The sequence below is a fragment of the Triticum urartu genome, chromosome 2A (assembly GCF_056163025.1).
Source record: "Triticum urartu cultivar PI428250 chromosome 2A, HENAU_Tu73, whole genome shotgun sequence".
In the NCBI taxonomy this organism is placed as follows: domain Eukaryota; kingdom Viridiplantae; phylum Streptophyta; class Magnoliopsida; order Poales; family Poaceae; genus Triticum; species Triticum urartu.
The window spans coordinates 115809743-115827676 of record NC_141874.1 but is presented as its reverse complement, the minus strand read 5'-3'; the positions used below and the strand labels follow the sequence as shown (position 1 = coordinate 115827676).

General features: G+C 43.6%; 1 protein-coding gene across 1 annotated transcript; it reads left to right on the top strand.

Annotated features, from left to right (window-relative positions):
• Positions 1-2013: 2013 nt before the first annotated feature.
• On the top strand, positions 2014-3138 carry LOC125541207 (uncharacterized). Its single transcript, XM_048704670.2, has 2 exons — positions 2014-2549; positions 2644-3138. Exons 1-2 carry the CDS (start codon positions 2163-2165, stop codon positions 3067-3069), a joined length of 813 nt encoding a protein of 270 aa, XP_048560627.2. The 5' UTR covers positions 2014-2162; the 3' UTR covers positions 3070-3138.
• Positions 3139-17934: the final 14796 nt, after the last annotated feature.

The following is a 17934-nucleotide window of genomic DNA, read 5'->3' as shown; positions in this document are numbered from 1 at the left end:
TGCCACACTCATTTGAAGGAGAGATAGGTCCATAGGGGTACATCATCGAAAGCTACATCAAATTTACTTTTCAATGCAAAAGAACTCACATGATTTGGACTTGTCAGTCAAACGGTCTAGTCATTCTCGTGGAAGGTGTTCAGACTGTTAAGGCTTCATGAATTTTCGAGGAGCTCTCCCACAACTTCCGAAGTTAACTGCTTATTCCCCCAAAGAAGCCATGCAAAGTTGATTACTTTTGAAACCTTTTCACACCTAGCTAAGTGGGGTTGTCCCTACTATAAAACCCCATGTCCCTCATCCTTTTAGAAATCTTTTGCCAAACCATTCGACTACAAGCATACACAGGAAGACTGCTAGAGATCCGAGAGATCCTTACTATCTTTGCTCTTGTGAGTTCATCCAGATTTGCGAGAAGAAACCTCTGGTTCCTCATAATTCAGGCTCTACGGTTCCAACCGTTTTGTGTGGGTTACTCCCGATTTGTGGTTTTGCAATTGTTTGGACAACGGGTTGGAGTTCTTATAGCTCGAGTCAACCATCCCAACGTACCTGTTGCATCCAACCTTGACAGGTATAAATCTAGTTATCCAGGATGCTTACAGCTAGTTGTCTCTCCCAATTCAATCCTACGACGTGAAGATCGGAACACCCTCGGACATAAACTCGTTCAACGTGTTTGCACCTATCATGTTGCTATGAAGCTCTTGTCATGGCGGCTCTCCGGTGTGGACGAGGGTCCTCTGCCGTGCGGCAAGGTACCATTCGGCCACTGATAGGTGGGCCCACACATCAGTGCCCCCAACGGCATGTGCAGTACGTCAGGGGAGCTGCCTCCCTCCGGTGTTGCGATGGACGCTCGCCGGCAACTTGTGGTGTTGCTAGATCAAAGCAGAGGGGCTGACTGGATGCGACACGAGAGAGAAGGGTCAGCGTGCATTGACATATCTAAGGGCTGGAACTAATGGATCGATCGGACGGCTGGCGACCGGATTGATTTCGTCGGATGGCTCGTAGTAGTCGCTTTTGTCTTTTTTTCTGACACAAACCTCCTCTTTATTAAGTTGCTACAAAAGTAGCATCAGAAACAATCAACGGAAGGACTTCCCTGAGGGTGAATCCAACCATACATCAGGAGGTGAGAACTTAGCAAGTCTAGCTAGTTCATGGGCTACACCATTGTTGTCTCTATTACAATGGTCATACAAGATATGAGTGAAAATCAAAAGACATGAAAAAACAATCATCAAAGATGGCGCTGGCTACTGAAGATGAATAGCCCTCCTTCAGTGCAGCTATTACCTCCAAATTATCCGAATTCACTTCAATTTTGTTGCAGCCTGCTGTACGTGCCAAGTTCAAACCAAATCTTACCGCAATGGCTTCTGCCGTGAAAGCATCATAGCAGATATTCAGTTTTTCATTTGCAGCCGCAATGAACTTGCCATTATGATCTCGAATGACAGCTCCCACAGAGCCTTCAAGTGTGTCCGCATCAAACCCCGCATCCACATTAAGCTTGACGTAGTCACGTCTCGGTCTCACCCAACTATCAAGACGTGCCCGTGCCTTAGGTGAATTAGCAGAAATAAAGTTCGCCGCCAACGCTCGAACTGCTAGGCTAACCTGGGATGCATTTTGCGGTATTCCCCCATGCGTATGCTTCCTCCTTTCCCACTACAAGTACCAGCAGCAAGTAGCAATTGTCTCCTTCAATTTCGTCAGTCCCAGGATATGGATATAGTTCTCAGGAAGATTCAGAAGAAACTCCAACACCCTCTCTCCAGATTTATCCATGAGCAGACCTTGCTTTATCACATCAAATCAAACCAAGCAATTTTCAAACCTCCACTGCCACCAGGCACACGAACAGGAGGTGCCGTAGTGTTTCAGGACCATCATGACGTACTGGGCATTGTGGCGACATTTTAATGTGTCTGTCAGACAGGTTTGCTCGGCAAGGTATTGAGCTTTTGCCTGTTTGCCTTAGCTATAATCTCTCGGTTTGTTTAGTCTTAATTGGACCCGAAACCGACATAAAAGTTGGACCCGGCCACAACTCCCCTACATATACTATTTCAGATCAGAGGAGAAGAAGCACCCAGATCTTAGTTCTTAGATTCAGATCAGCAACAACCAAACAGCAAATTAACCTGATTAGCATGGAGATCCCGGTTCGAAGGGACGTGATAATGATTCGCCGCGTCTACGGCGACGACGCCGCCACGGCAAGCGTGGCACGCAGCCTCCTCGCCCCGGTCGCGAACCAGCTCTCCGGGTCCGGCGACACCTCCGACCTCCACCGCCGCCTCGTCCTGGTCCACCTCCGCTCGTTGAAAGGCCCCGAGGACGTGCGCGCCGCGTTCGACGGCGTCGAGGCAGTCGCGATCTGCATCCTCCTGATGAGGGCGGTGGTCGTCTTCGAGACCGAAGCCGGCGCCGCGCGCGCGCTGCAGGAGCCCGCCAAGGAGGCGATCGGACCGTGCACGGCGGTCCCGTCTCTAGACTTGGCCGCCGGATGCCATTTCATCCCCTACAAAATAATCAAGGTCTCCATCCGCAAAATCTCAAACTTTACGTGCTTGGCTAGGTAAACCTGTTAATCAAATATGGGCTAACTTGGTTTGTGATTTAACCAATCAGGTGTCGGCTCCTGCGGGGGCATCCGGCGCGCCGCCGCCGCCGGAGCCAAGCATGGAGGATCGCGCTCGGGCGTTTCAGGAGATGTGTGAGCTGAAGCCGATGATCGACTACGACGGCCCAGCTGAGTGGAAGACCTGTAGGCCTGGCATGACGACCATCACGCAGTTCGCGCCGTCGGCGGATTCGTTGGTCCACGGCCCGACGCTTGGAGGCGGCGGCTATCTGTGGATGCACGGCAGCATGGTCACGTACTACCATGCGGAGGCCGGCAAGCCGAGCGGCAGCGAATTCAATAATGTGTCGATACGGGTCAAGCAAGAAGAAACACACCCAACCAAAATCCGTGTCACGCCTCTCGAACCGCTCGTTTACGTTAATCAGTTCGGGCACTTATTTTGTGTTACTCCGACAGCAGGACCTAGGTAGAATCTTCAGGTCCTAGTAGCCGATGAACTTGTATGGACTACTTACATGATGTTTAGGTTATGTTCCCTACACCCTTGTTTATTTGTTAGTATTTTTTTAAATGGGTTTGTCTAAGTCACATCTAGATGTAACATAATTATGTCATATCTAAGTGGACATCATCTTCCTTTTCATTTTTCCACCATCCCCACAATCCCTCTTTTGTTTTTTATCGCTTAAAATTAACGACTGTGTAAGCGGTCATCGAGCCGGCCAGTCCTATTTGTAGACCGAAAAGATTGCAATATAATAGACATCGTTCTTGTTTGGGTTATGTTGACTACATCGTTCTTCTTTGTTTTTAAGAGTTTGTCTAGATCACATCTGGATGTGACATAATTATATGTCACATTAATGAAGAAAATATCGTGCAGTGAAACAGACCCCGCAAGGCTGGACGGCAAAGCAGAATATTCGTGAGGTTTGTTCCGCTGCTGCCAGTGTCGGCCATTAAACCGAAAAAAGCAATCATCCAAATTACAATAACTAGTCATCAACCGATGCATCCGTACGTACGGGCTAGTTTTTCAAATGGTACATAAGTTAAATACTTTTAGTGAACATTTGTTGTTTGCAGCAAATAGAAGAATGCAGTTGTTGTGTGCAAAACATTGGATGAATGATCAATGATATCATGAATTTATTTATTTAACACACATTAGCTTGTTTTATAACCGTCAGTATTTTTTATATTTCATTCTACAACAAATGCCAAAATTTTGTGTAGGCAACCGCGATATAAACTAATGCCGTATGAGTAACTTAATTTTTAGTGATAAGTGTCATAAAATATATGGTATTTCCTTCACTAAATATTTCTCCTATTTTTTATCATTACGGCTTTGGATTAAGCATGAGGTTATATATTTTGCTTAGACTCGTAAAATAAAATATACCTATCACTGTGCATTTCACTTTTTTTATATAATGATCTTAGTCCACACACACCAAATACTAAAGAACCAATGTCTGGATCATACCAGGTTTGTGCATCCTTAGTAACAGACACATCAAAATCTCTCCTCAATGTTCAATTTGCAAGTCTGAATCGGAAGATATTCGCCATCTGGTTTTCACATGCATGCGGGCAAGAGAAGTATGGAAATCTCTTGGCTTAGAAGAGATTATTGATAGAGCTTTATGTACTGATCGTTCGGGTTCTGCGGTCTTAGAGGAGATTCTTCAGAGTTTAATAAGGAGATCACCAGTTCTGGGACAACTTGGTTTACATGAAACTGTCGCTGTGGGAGCTTGGTATATCTGGTGGGAGCGGCGGCAAGCCCTGAAAGGTGAAACTGTGAAAAATGCACCGAGTTCGGCCTTCGCTATTCAGGCAATTAATGCTAATCATGTAGTTCGTCCAAGTGCTCCGGTTCCTATAGTAAGATGGCAAGAACCACCGATGGGACACTATAAACTGAATATAGATGCTTCTTTCTTCGATGATAGTACTGGCGCCGTAGCTGCAGTTCTTCGGAACTATCATGGAGAAGGGACTAAAGGCCCTCCACGTGGCCGGTCCACCTTTAGTCCCGGTTGGTAACACCAACCGGTACTAAAGGAAATTTTCTGATTTTTTTTTGAAATTTTTTTTGAATTTTTTTTTGAAATTTTTTATTTTCAAATTTCCGAATTATTTTAACCTCTAATCTCTAATCACTCCTCATCACTGCTCAATTTAATCTCTAATCATCCCTCATCATTCCAAATCATCTAACTTCCGGAACGGTCACCCATCCTCTCACTACTCCAGCCTGAGCACGCTTAACTTCCGGGTTCTATTCTCCCTCGTTTCCAAGTCTGCACTTGTTGTTTTCCTGACAATAGTAAGATGTCAATCCTATTAACCATCAGGAATTTAGCTTGAGCATGAAGTCACATATTTCACTGTTTGAGTTTGAAACTATTATTTAAAAAACAATAATTTTTTAGTAACACTAATATTTCTTGAATAAGTACTTTGACCATTGTTTGACCACAGTTTGACCATAGTTTGACCAGATTTGACCAAAATTCAAAAAAGGTGAAGTAATTATTTAATAACACTAATATTCTTGAATAATTATTTAGTAACACTAATACTTCTTGAATAAGTAGTTTGACCATAGTTTGACCAGATTTACTGAAAATTTAAAAAAACTGAAATTTAAGCATAACATTTTTTCCTTTTGGAATTTGAGAATTGTACAAATTTGCAAACAGGCCGTAGGCGGTCTTCATCGGATGTAACTTTTCGAGTAGATGATTTTTCATATAAAAAACTTTTTAATCCGAGTTCGTATGCAAAAGTTATGCCCATTTTACAAATTCCAGAGAGATTTTGTAAATAAAGTCGAAATTCATATTTATAAATTTTCCCAACAACTAGACCACATATCACATGGGAAACTTATTTTATTTTATTTTTATTGACATTTCCATCATTTTGTTTTGTTTTTTCTAAAACTGAAAAGGCGGTCCACCGGGGGGGGGGGTGGGTTGAAAATGGGACCTTTAGTACCGGTTCGTGCCATGAACCGGTACTAATGCCTCAAAACCCATTAGTCCCGGTTGGTGGCACCAACCGGGACTAAAGGTCTAACCTTTAGTACCGGTTGGTGCCACCAACCGGGACCAATGGGCATCGCACCCTTTAGTCTCGGTTCGTGGCACGAACCGGGACTAAAGGGCCCAGGTGAACCGGGACTAATGCCTTAGCCGCACGAACCGGGATAAATGCACCTATTGGTCCCGGTTCTGCACTGAACCGGGACTAATGGGCTTACCCGGCCTGGACCAAAGCCCCCTTTTCTACTAGTGGGTGGACGCTGCTCCCAATTTCTTGTTATCACATGTACGACTCGATGTAACTATGCCACAGAGTTAATAAAAGTGCCTTAAGGCTTTCCCCTAAAAAAAGAACCAATGGAAATTGTACTTTTCCTCGATGGACCTTAAATTTTTGCGGTTCTCTCCCTCTAGCCTCTACATGCTGGCACCACCCATGCAGTAGTGTTTCCACCACCTTTTACATATTGTTACATTTTCTTGTTGATGATTGGTTAAAGTTTCTCGTAGCAATGTATGCTTATTTCCTCATGGCAGAAGACTTGAATCCTCGTATATTTGTGTGTGATTTTGTCAAATAAACATACATAATTGTTCAATCAGTGCATTCGTACGGTTAAATCTATGGGAAAAGGGTTTCCTATCTTCACTAATATACCACGGAATTGTTCCAAAAAAATACCATGGAAGGGCGTCAGACTTAATGCCACAAATATAAAACACACATGTAATTGGTCTAATCGAAAGTGACATGTATATAGGTTTGAAAATAATTGTGTCAAGGCTGCTAAACTAACCGGTAGCATTCCTCCAGTCCATTGGATTTCTAGCATTTATTAGTAATGAGTCTGATTACTCCAGTATTAATTCAATGTAGAGCATGCTTATTTCATGTTGTTAAAACTTGTCATCCGACACATTACATGGAATTTGCATAAACTCAGTGTATAGATGAATCTTCCACATTGACCGTGACCACATTACCCTTGTGTTTGCATAAACGTGAATTGTGTGCAAAGAAGTTCCTTTATGGATGGCGAAACCAAAACTTCAAGTGACACATAACTTATTGTTTTCTCTTCTACTAAAACACTAGATCATGTAAGGCGCGCGTTGCGGCGCCCGTCCTTTTTTAAAATAGAATGGTAGGTACTTCTATAAGATATGTTGGTCATTTTGAACGTGCCTGCCCATTTTTAAAATAAGAATGATGGATAATTTATGAGAATACTAAGATATGACATGAAATCATTTTCAAAGAAACATAAAGCTACATGGTAAAATTTGTAGCAAGATTATTAAGAGTAAAACTTGAGTATGTAAGGTAGTGTTGCTCAATCCTAGTCCTGATGCATGAAAATGGTGGGCGTGATGGTCAGTTGTATTTGGCGGAACAAATTGGATTTTAGAAAACTACAAATCTGAAGGAAACCATTCATGAAACACACCATACTTGCTTCATACAAGCTTTAATTAGTGAAACAAAAACACCAAATATAAAGAAACTTGACATCAATTTTGTAGTTCTCCATGGCATAATAGCAATGCTCTACCAACCACCTCCAAGCAGCTCTGTGTCATTCTTCACTACAACCATCATCAGCACCTCAATCATGCATCAACGACAATTCTATAAAAAACGACACTCCATCTATCTTATTTGCTAGAAAGTAGATTGCATACAAGTTGATACCTAATATATTATTCAAGGTAAAGAGAACTCTTGTTTCTTTTGTTACAACATTCAGATCGGAATTTGCAGCATGAAGTCAGAGAAAATTCATTTCCATTCGAATTCAAAGACAGTATTGAGATATATTGTGTGAACATGGCCATGCTAAAAACATAGTAATGGAAATGAAATCATCTGATGGAAATGTCTATACTCCTGAAACAGAGGAAAAGGAAAACAGTACACGAAGTCATTCTTTCAGTGCATAACTGCATGAAATTTACCTACCATCCATACACACATCTAGTTTATTCCTCTGGAACCCATACGCATTAAAGCAATCGTAATACTTATTTTCAAATGAACAAAGAAGCTTATGTATACCTATTAATTGCATACTCTCTGTAGAGTTCAATGTCTATGCTCCTGAAACAGAACATAAAAAGAAAAAGGAAAACAGTACATGAAGTCATTCTTTGGGTGCATAACTGCATGAAATTTACCTACCATCCATACACACATCTAATTTATACCTCTGGAACCCATATGCATTAAAACAATTGTAATACTTATTTTGAAATGAACAAAGAAGCTTATGTATACCTATTAATTGCATACTCTCTATAGAGTTGAATGTCTGTGCTCCTGAAACAGAACATAAAAAGAAAAAGGAAAACAGTACACGAAGTCATTATTTGAGTTGGATATTGATATATTCAAAACAGAACCAAAAATTAGTAACATACCTTGATTGATGTACGTTGCCAAGCTAATTGTGAATCAAAGCATGAGAAATACAAAAAACAATTACATGCGGAAGTTCACACATATAACCAATTTGGTGCAACACCATAGCAGCACGCAGGCTCATAAGTTATTGAAGCTTTATCTATTCATGGGAGAAAAGATGGAAGTAATACCCATATTCAACATCCCTAAAATAAGCCAATGGGGAAGAGATGGAAGTCAAATGGCAAATTTATTAATCAGTTCAATAATAATTTTGAGTAAACTTTTATTTTCTGATAGACTGAAGATGACGCTCATCAGACCAGAGAAGAATTGCCAAAGTCAACAAACTCAAAATATGTTACCGATGTTCCCGTGTTATGCAAATGATGAGTTCTGTACATACAATATATGCGTGAGTGCCAGCCAGATTATATAAATTGTGCTCATTTCAGGATGATATTTGTGCATAAGTATGAAACTAATTTTGAGAAAATACAATACCACAAGCCAAAGTAAAACTACATGTATCTGCAAGCATGTAACAATCCCGCCAGTATAAAAAATTCAAAATACATCTGTATTTTTTGAAGCAATATTAAATGATGAAATACACATATCAATAATCTGAACACAATTAATTCCACCTTTCTTAACAGCAGTTCTTCGACCATACTTCAGAAGTGAGCCCCACAAAATAAAATAAAGAGTAACAGAAAAGTTAGATAATCGCATAAAAAACTACCTTAATGCAGATTGCATACTTGTAAACCTAATGATACATGGCTAGAATAAGGAATTTAAGAATGCTTGGCAATCTGCATTTTGCTAGGTCACTTTATTTTTGGTTGATTCAAACCAACAAAAGTGTATGATCAAAGATGAATTCTTATCATGATTCATCAAAAAGAAATACTACTTCCAACTTTATTTTTTACCAAGTCCTAAGATCAATGAAACATGGTTAGCTGACAATAAATAAATGTATTGAACATGGATACTAAATAATTAAATCATTTCATACAAATCAACTTAATATATTCCATATGGCACAAGTAAACCAAGCTTGTGGATTGCTGTCTTACCTATAGAATCAACTTGAAAACAAGGTGGCACTTCCTGTGACCCGTTTACAGTTTTCACCCCATGTCCAGAAGGAAATACTCTTGGGGTATCATCAGTGGATGACGGTGCCCGATTATACTAACAACCAGCTGAGCAAGCAATCCAAAACCCGAAGATGACTCAGAGAAAGACCAGAGAAAGTAATGATCTAACATCACACTTGAATTGGGTGGAAATCCCTATATGTTCCTTGATCTTGTGTTTCCTGTTCACACAAGACCATAAAAAAGGTCAGACCATAAATTGGTCAAATTTGTTTTGCCCATGAAGCTCACAGGACATAACATGAGCAATTACACTTCAGATAGAAAAGGAAAAAACTCTTACCTAGCATAATTTAAAAGAGTGAACATATTCGAGTAACATGGATGATAGAGCTGATCAATACTCTAATAACAGGAACATACATTAGATTAACTTGAAAATGCTAAGGCGAAACTCTTTCAAGAGAAACTAAAACATCCAACACCCAGTCCTGTTAAGAGAAACTAAAAACATTCAACACCCAATTCTACTGTGATGATTCACTCAATTCACCATTTAGTTCGCCATCATACCTGAAATTTTAAAAATATAAAATAGTACTCACATTAGAACGCACCACCCAAGAAACATACGCAAAATTTCCATATGCGCAGGACCAGCTAGCGAAACATTTTCATCAACCATCAGTATGTGCCTCTATTACAAAATCACTGGTTTCTTATTAATTATTATCGTCATTTCCAGAAGCCAACAAAGACATGTGACAAAAAACATATATCATTAAATAGCATGAAGTACACAATGGAAAATATCAACATGCTCGCACAAAATATATCATTAAATAACCATCTAGAAAATATGTATAACCCAGTGATAAAATTTTATTTGAAGAATGTGCAGAAGGAATTGGCAAATAGGTTAGCAGGAAAGGTAGGAGTATAAGGCAGATAAGTTATCAATTGCACGTTTCAGGTTTTGCGCGGTCGATGTGTGGAGTAATTGAAGGAAATATGCCCTAGAGGCAATAATAAAGTTGTTATTTATATTTCCTTATATCATAATAAATGTTGATTATTCATGCTAGAATTGTATTAATCGGAAACTTAGTACATGTGTGAATACATAGACGAACAGAGTGTCCCTAGTATGCCTCTACTTGACTAGCTCGTTAATCAAAGATGGTTAAGTTTCCTGACAATAGACATGTGTTGTCATTTGATGAACGGGATCACATCATTAGAGAATGATGTGATGGACAAGACCCATCCGTTAGCTTAGCATTATGATCGTTTAGTTTTATTGCTATTGCTTTCATCATGACTTATACATGTTCCTCTAACTATGAGATTATGCAACTCCCGAATACCGGAGGAACATCTTGTGTGCTATCAAATATCACAACGTAACTGGGTGATTATAAAGATGCTCTACAGGTGTCTCCAATGGTGTTTGTTGAGTTGGCATAGATCGAGATTAGGATTTGTCACTCCGTGTATCGGAGAGGTATCTCTGGGCTCTCTCGGTAATGTACTTCACTATGAGCCTTGCAAGAAATGTGACTAATGAGTTAGTCACGGGATGATGCATTACGGAACGAGTAAATAGACTTGCCGGTAACGTGATTGAACTAGGTATGATGATACCGATGATCGAATCTCGGGCAAGTAACATACTGATGACAAAAGGAACAACGTATGTTGTTATGCGGTTTGACCGATAAAGATCTTCGTAGAATATGTAGGAACCAATATGAGCATCCAGGTTCCGCTATTGGTTATTGACCGGAGATGTGTCTCGGTCATGTCTACATAGTTCTCGAACCCGTAGGGTCCGCACGATTAACGTTCGATGATGATTTGTATTATGAGTTATGTGATTTGATGAACCGAAGTTTATTCAGAGTCCCGGATGAGACCAGGAACATGACGAGGAGTCTCGAAATGGTCGAGAGGTAAAGATCGATATATTGGAAGGTTATACTCGGACACTGGAATGGTTCTGAAGTGTTTCGGGTATTTCCCAGAGTACCGGGAGGTTACCGGAACCCCCCCCCCCCCGGGTGAGTAATGGGCCTTAATGGGCTTTAGGGGTAAGGAGAGAAGGGCCTCAAGGGTGGCCACGCGCCCCCCATGGGCTGGTCCGAATTGGACTAGGAGGGGGCGGCGCCCCCTCCTTCCTTCTCGCCTCTTCCCCCTTCCCTCCTTTTCCTAGTTGGAATAGGAAACGGGGGGGGGGGGGGAATCCTACTTGGACTGGGAGTCCAAGTAGGACTCCCCCCTTGGCACGCCCCCTCTAGGGCCGGTCTCCTCTTCCCCTCTCCTTTATATACGTGGGAGGGGAGCACCCCAAATGCACACCAAGTCTTCTCTTAGCCATGTGCGGTGCCCCCCTCCACAGTTACACACCTCAGTCATATCGTCATAGTGCTTAGGCGAAGCCCTGTGCCAGTAACTTCATCATAACCATCACCACGCCATCGTGCTGACGGAACTCTCCCTCGTCCTCAACTGGATCAAGAGATCAAGGGACGTCATCGAGCTGAACATGTGCTGAACGCGGAGGTGTCGTACGTTCGATGCTTGGATCGGTTGGACCGTGAAGATGTTCGACTACATCAACCGCGTTACTAAACGCTTCCGCTTTCGGTCTACGAGGGTACGTGGACACACTCCCCCGCTCGTTTCTATGCTTCTCCTAGATAGATCTTGCATGATCATAGGATTTTTTTTGAAATACTACGTTCCCCAACAGTGGCATCCAAGCCAGGTCTATGCGTAGATGTTATATGCACGAGTAGAACACAAAGAGTTGTGGGCGATAATAGTCATACTGCTTACCAGCAACGTCTTACTTGATTCGGCAGTATTGTTGGATGAAGCGGCCCGGACCGACATTACATGACCGCGTTCATGAGACTGGTTCTACCAACGTGCTTCACACACAAGTGGCTAGCGGGTGTCTGTTTCTCCAACTTTAGTTGAAGCGAGTTTGACTACGCCCGGTCCTTGTTGAAGGTTAAAACGGCACACTTGACGAAAAATCGTTGTGGTTTTGATGCATAGGTAAGAACGGTTCTTGCTAGAAGCCCGTAGCAGCCACGTAAAACTTGCAACAACAAAGTAGAGGCCGTCTAACTTGTTTTTGCAGAGCATGTTGTGATGTGATATGGTCAAGACGTGATGAGATATAAATTGGTATGAGATGATCATGTTTTGTAAAAGTTATCGACAACTGGCAGGAGCCTTATGGTTGTCACTTTATTGTATGAAATGCAATCACCATGTAATTGCTTTACTTTATCACTAAGTGGTAGCCATAGTCGTAGAAGCAATAGTTGGCGAGACGACAACGGTGCTACGATGGAGATCAAGGTGTCAAGCCGGTGACGATGGTGATCATGACAGTGCTATGGAGATGGAGATCAAAGGCACAAGATGATGATGGACATATCATATCACTTATATTGATTGCATGTGATGTTTATCCTTTATGCATCTTATTTTGCTTAGTACAGCGGTAGCATTATAAGATGACCCCTCACTAAATTTGAAGGTATAAGTGTTCTCCCTGAGTATGCACCGTTACTACAATTCGTCGTGCCGAGACACCATGTGATGATCGGGTGTGATAATCTCTACGTTCACATACAACGAGTGCAAGCCAGTTTTGCACGTGCAGAATACTCGGGTTAAACTTAATGAGCCTAGCATATGTAGATATGGCCTCGGAACACTGAGACCGAAAGGTCGAACGTGAATCATATAGTAAATATGATCAACATAGTGATGTTCACCATTGAAAGCTACTCCATCTCACGTGATGATTGGACATGGTTTACTTGATATGGGTCACGTGATCATTTCGATGACTAGAGGGATGTCTATCTAAGTGGGAGTTCTTAAGTAATATGATAAAATTGAACTTTAATTTATCATGAATTTAGTCCTGATAGTATTTGCATATCTATGTTGTAGATCAATAGCTCGCATATAGCTTCCCCGTTTTATTTATGATATGTTCCTAGAGAAAACTAAGTTGAAAGATGATAGTAGCAATGATGCGGACTAGGTCCGTGATTTGAGGATTATCCTCATTGTTGCACAGAAGAATTATGTCCTTGATGCACCGCTAGGTGACAGAACTATTGCAGGAGCAGATGCAAATATTATGAACGTTTGAAAAGCTCGGTATGATGACTACTTGATAGTTTAGTCCACCATGCTTTACGGCTTAGAACCGGGACTTCAAAAATGTTTTGAACGACTTGGAGCATATGAGATGTTCCAATAGTTGAAATTGGTATTTCAGACTCATGCCCGTGTTAAGAGGTACGAAACCTTTGACAAAGTACTTTGCCTACAAGATGGAGGAGAATAGCTCAGCTAGTGAGCATATGCTCAGAATGTCTGGGTACTACAATTGCTTGAATCAAGTGGGAGTTAATCTTCCTGATAAGATAGTGATTGATAGAGTGCTCTAGTCACTATCACCAAGTTACTGGAACTTTGTGATGAACTATATTATGCAAGGGATGAAAAAAATCCCGAGCTCTTCGCGATGCTGAAATCGGCGAAGGTAGAAATCAAGAAAAGCATCAAGTGTTGATGATTGACAAGGCCACTAGTATCAAGTAAAAGGGCAAGTGAAAGAAAGGGAACTTCAATAAGAATGGCAAGCAAGTTGACACTCCCATGAAGAATCCCAAAGCTAGACCCAAGCCTGAAACTGAGTGCTTCTACTACAATGGAAATGGTCACTGGAAGCGGAACTGCCCCAAATACTTGGCGGATAAGAAGGATGGCAAAGTGAACAAAAGTATATATGATATACATGTTATTGATGTGTACTTTACTAGTGTTCATAAGTAGCCCCTGGATATTTGATAACGTTTCAGTTGCTATGATTAGCAACTCAAAACAGGAGTTACAAAAATGAACAGAGACTAGTTGAGGGCGAGGTGACGATGTGTGTTGGAAATGATTCCAAGGTTGATAAGATCACCATCTCATACTCCCTCTACCTTCGGGATTAGTATGGGAACTAAATAAATGTTATTTGGTGTTTGCATTGAGCATGAATATGATTGGATCATGTTTATTGCGATACGCTTATTCATTTAAGTCAGAGAATAATTGTTGTTCTGTTTACATGAATAAATCCTTCTATGGTCATACATCCAATGTAAATGGTTTATTGACTCTCGATCACAATGATACACATATTATTGATGCCAAAAGATGCAAAGTTGATAATGATAGTGCAACATACTAGTAGCATTGCCGTTTAGGTCATATTGGTGTAAAGCGCATGAAGAAACTCAATGCGGATGGACTTTTGGAATCACTTGATTATGAATCATTTGGTGCTTGTGAACCATGCCTCATTGGCAAGATGGCTAAGACTCCGTTCTCCGGAACAATGGAGCGAGCCACTGACTTATTGGAAATAATACATATTGATGTATGCGGTCCGATGAGTGTTGAGGCTCGCGGTGGGTATAGTTATTTTCTAACCTTCACAGATAATTTAAGCAGATATGGGTATATCTACTTAATGAAACACAAGTTTGAAACATTTGAGAAGTTCAAAGAAATTCAGAGTGAAGTTGAGAATCATCGTAACAAGAAAATAAAGTTTCTATGATCTGATCGAGGAGGCAAATATTTGAGTTACGAGTTTGGCCTTCATTTAAAAACAATGTGGAATAAGTTTCACAACTCATGCCACCTGGAACACCATAGAGTAATGGTGTGTCCGAACGTCGTAACTGTACTTTATTACAAATGGTGCGATCTATGATGTCTCTTACCGATTTACCACTATCGTTCTCGGGTTCACTACAGAAAAAAAGACACATCCGTGACATTTTGGGCCGAACGGATTTTTTTCTTCCATACTTATGACACTTCTATGACGATAATTGTGACAAAACCCGGTATCATCATAGATGTGGTGGGCTCCTACTTCTATGACAAAAAATCATGACAGAAAATGGGCTTTTCGTCCTGGGCGGGCCGGAGACGCAACTGCATGACATTCTTTGGGCCGTCCATGACGGAAAAAACCATGGTAGAAGCGAGGGCGAGGAAAATATCGGGGTGTTCCCGGTTACGGTAGGTGGTCAGGGCCGAGTGATGCACGGAGGTTTGCGCGTTTCTCTCGTACATGCACGCGCGTGGGTGCGAGGCGTTCGCCTACTGAACCCGAGTGATTGCACTGTAGGCTATGCGTTACCGAACCCGAGCGATCGATCGATGGCTGTTAACTGAACCTGATCAAGCAATTCCTTCGCTACTACTGCTAACTGAAGCCGATCGATGCTGCCTCTGGATGAATAGTGAGCGTTGCTGGGGGGGGGGGGTTGGATGAACAGTTCCCGATGGGGGTGGATGAACATGACCACGTGGTGTTGCCTCTGGATGAACAGGACCCCAATCGATCGAGCCGGTTGGGGCTGGATGAACAGGACCCCATGGAGGGCTGGATGAACAGGATGACCCCGTGGAGGGCTGGATGAGCAGTAGACGGTGGAGGGCTGGATGAACAGTAGCCTGTCAAGGGGTGGTTGAACAGGAGCCCGTGGAGAGGGCTGGTTGAACAGTAGCCGGTGGAGTAGCGCGCGGTGGAGGCTGGATGAACAGGAGCCCGTGGATGAATAGTTGTAGGTGGAGGCTGGAGGAGGTCGACGGTGGATGAACAGTAGCCCGTGGAGGCTGGAGGGGTCGACGGTGGAGATGAATAGTATCCCGTGGAGTCCCATTTTGTGGTACGCCACACACCTCCCGATGAACATGACCCCCGTTTCGACCGTAGCGCTAAAAACACAAGTCCTTTTCCTCCGTTTTGCGGTACGCCACACCCCTCCCAATCATCAGGACCCCGTTTCGACCGTAGGAGGCCCGTTTCCTCCGTTTTGCGGTATGCCAGACCCCTCCCGATGAATAGGATCCCGTTTCGAACGTGGCTGGTCGAACACAAGGCCGTTTCCTCCGTTCTGCGGTATGCCGGGCCTCGTTTCCATCAGCTGTTCCGTCCAAGCCCTCCCGATGAACACGACGACGCATTCCGCTCCGACCCAGCCGGTTGGCTCCCCATGAACACGACGACGACGCAGTTTCTCCATTCTGACCCAGCCATGTACACGAGCCCTGGCCATACGTATGCACGATTAGGCGTTCGAGACCCCGCCCGTATGTACGTACGTGGCCGTATTTTCTTTCTTGCACACTGGCCGCTGTACGTACGTGTACATGCTACATGCGCACCTCTACTACGAAACGTGCGCGCTCTACATCGACCAGTATGTACGTACACATTCGCGACCAGAGTGACAACGCAATGTACGCTTCGACCAGGTGGGTCCCGACTATCAGGCACTTCCTTGCGTGCGAAGATATAGCTGGTGGGTCCTAGAAGTCAGGGGGGTGAATCGTTTTTTTGCCCGGACGGACTTCCTTGCGTGCGAAGATGTAGCTGGTGGGTTCCAGCAGTCAGGGGGAAACATTTTTTTGTGAAATACGGTGGCCCGTCCGGTGGGTCCCCAGGTGCAGGAATAATTATTTTGCGCGTAATAAGGAGACACTTCCTGGCAGCTGGCGTGAACCCAACTGTCAGCCTCTCCATGTACAATACTCTTCTGATGGAAGTCGGTCATTGACCACATTGACCATGCCGTGCTGAGAGCACCAAGGCGGTGGACGACTGCGAGGCCTAGGAAGGGGACGACGCCGAGCCAGGGAAGACGCGGCAGTGGATGCCCACACGAAGAGGAGTACGAGGGTTCACTGGTTTGGCTGTGGTGTGAGGCTGCCGTCACCTCAGAATAACAGGAGGTGTGGGTGAGTAGAGGGATGGTCTGGCCAGCGGTGGGAGTAGTAGGGGGCGGTGAGGTCTCCACGGCATCACAGCCGGCCACGGGAGGCAGGACCACGCGGCACGACCGGCGCTGATTTGGGCGGCTGGAGCAAGAAGACCAGAGGTTGAAGAAGCACTACGGCCGTTGGATGGACATCGTACAGTCAATAGATCTAGAATCGTTCATATATTGACTAAGTTGACAAAGCCCTCCATCCCCGTCAACTTAGTAGGCCCACAAGTCAGCCTCCCACTGTGGTGGGTCCCAGCTGGCAGGGGGTATTCATTTTTTGTGCGCAATAAGGTGGCACTTCCTTGTGTGCGAAGATATAGTTGGTGGGTCCGACCTGTCAGCGGAGGGAACATTTTTTCACGAAATACAGAGGCCCTTCCGGCGGGTCCCAGATGTCAGGTGGAGGAATCATTATTTTGCGCGTAATAAGGAGGCGTTTCCTTGTGTGCAGTCGTGGACCCAGCTGTCAGCCTCTCCACGTACAGTCCACTTCCGATGGATGTCGTTCGTTGATCACGTTGACCACGCCGCGCCGAGAGCACCAGGGCGGTGGACGACGACGAGGCCTATGAAGGGAACGACACGAAGCCGGGGAAGACACACAGTGGCTGCCCACGCGGTGGAGAGTATGAGGGTTGACTGGTTCGGCTGCCGCCGCCGGAAAATAATAGGAGGTGTGGGTGAGTAGAGGGATAGACAGGCCAGGGATATGAGTATATGATGGGGCCGTGAGGCCTGCTCGGCAGCACAGGCAGCCACGAGAGGCGGGAGCAGGCGGTTCCAACGGCGCTGGTTTGGGCGGCTGGGGCAAGAAGATCAGAGACTGAAGAAGCACGATTGCCGTTAGATTGACATCTAACGGTCTGACGCTGGTAGAGTCGATTGTTGACTAAGTTTCTTT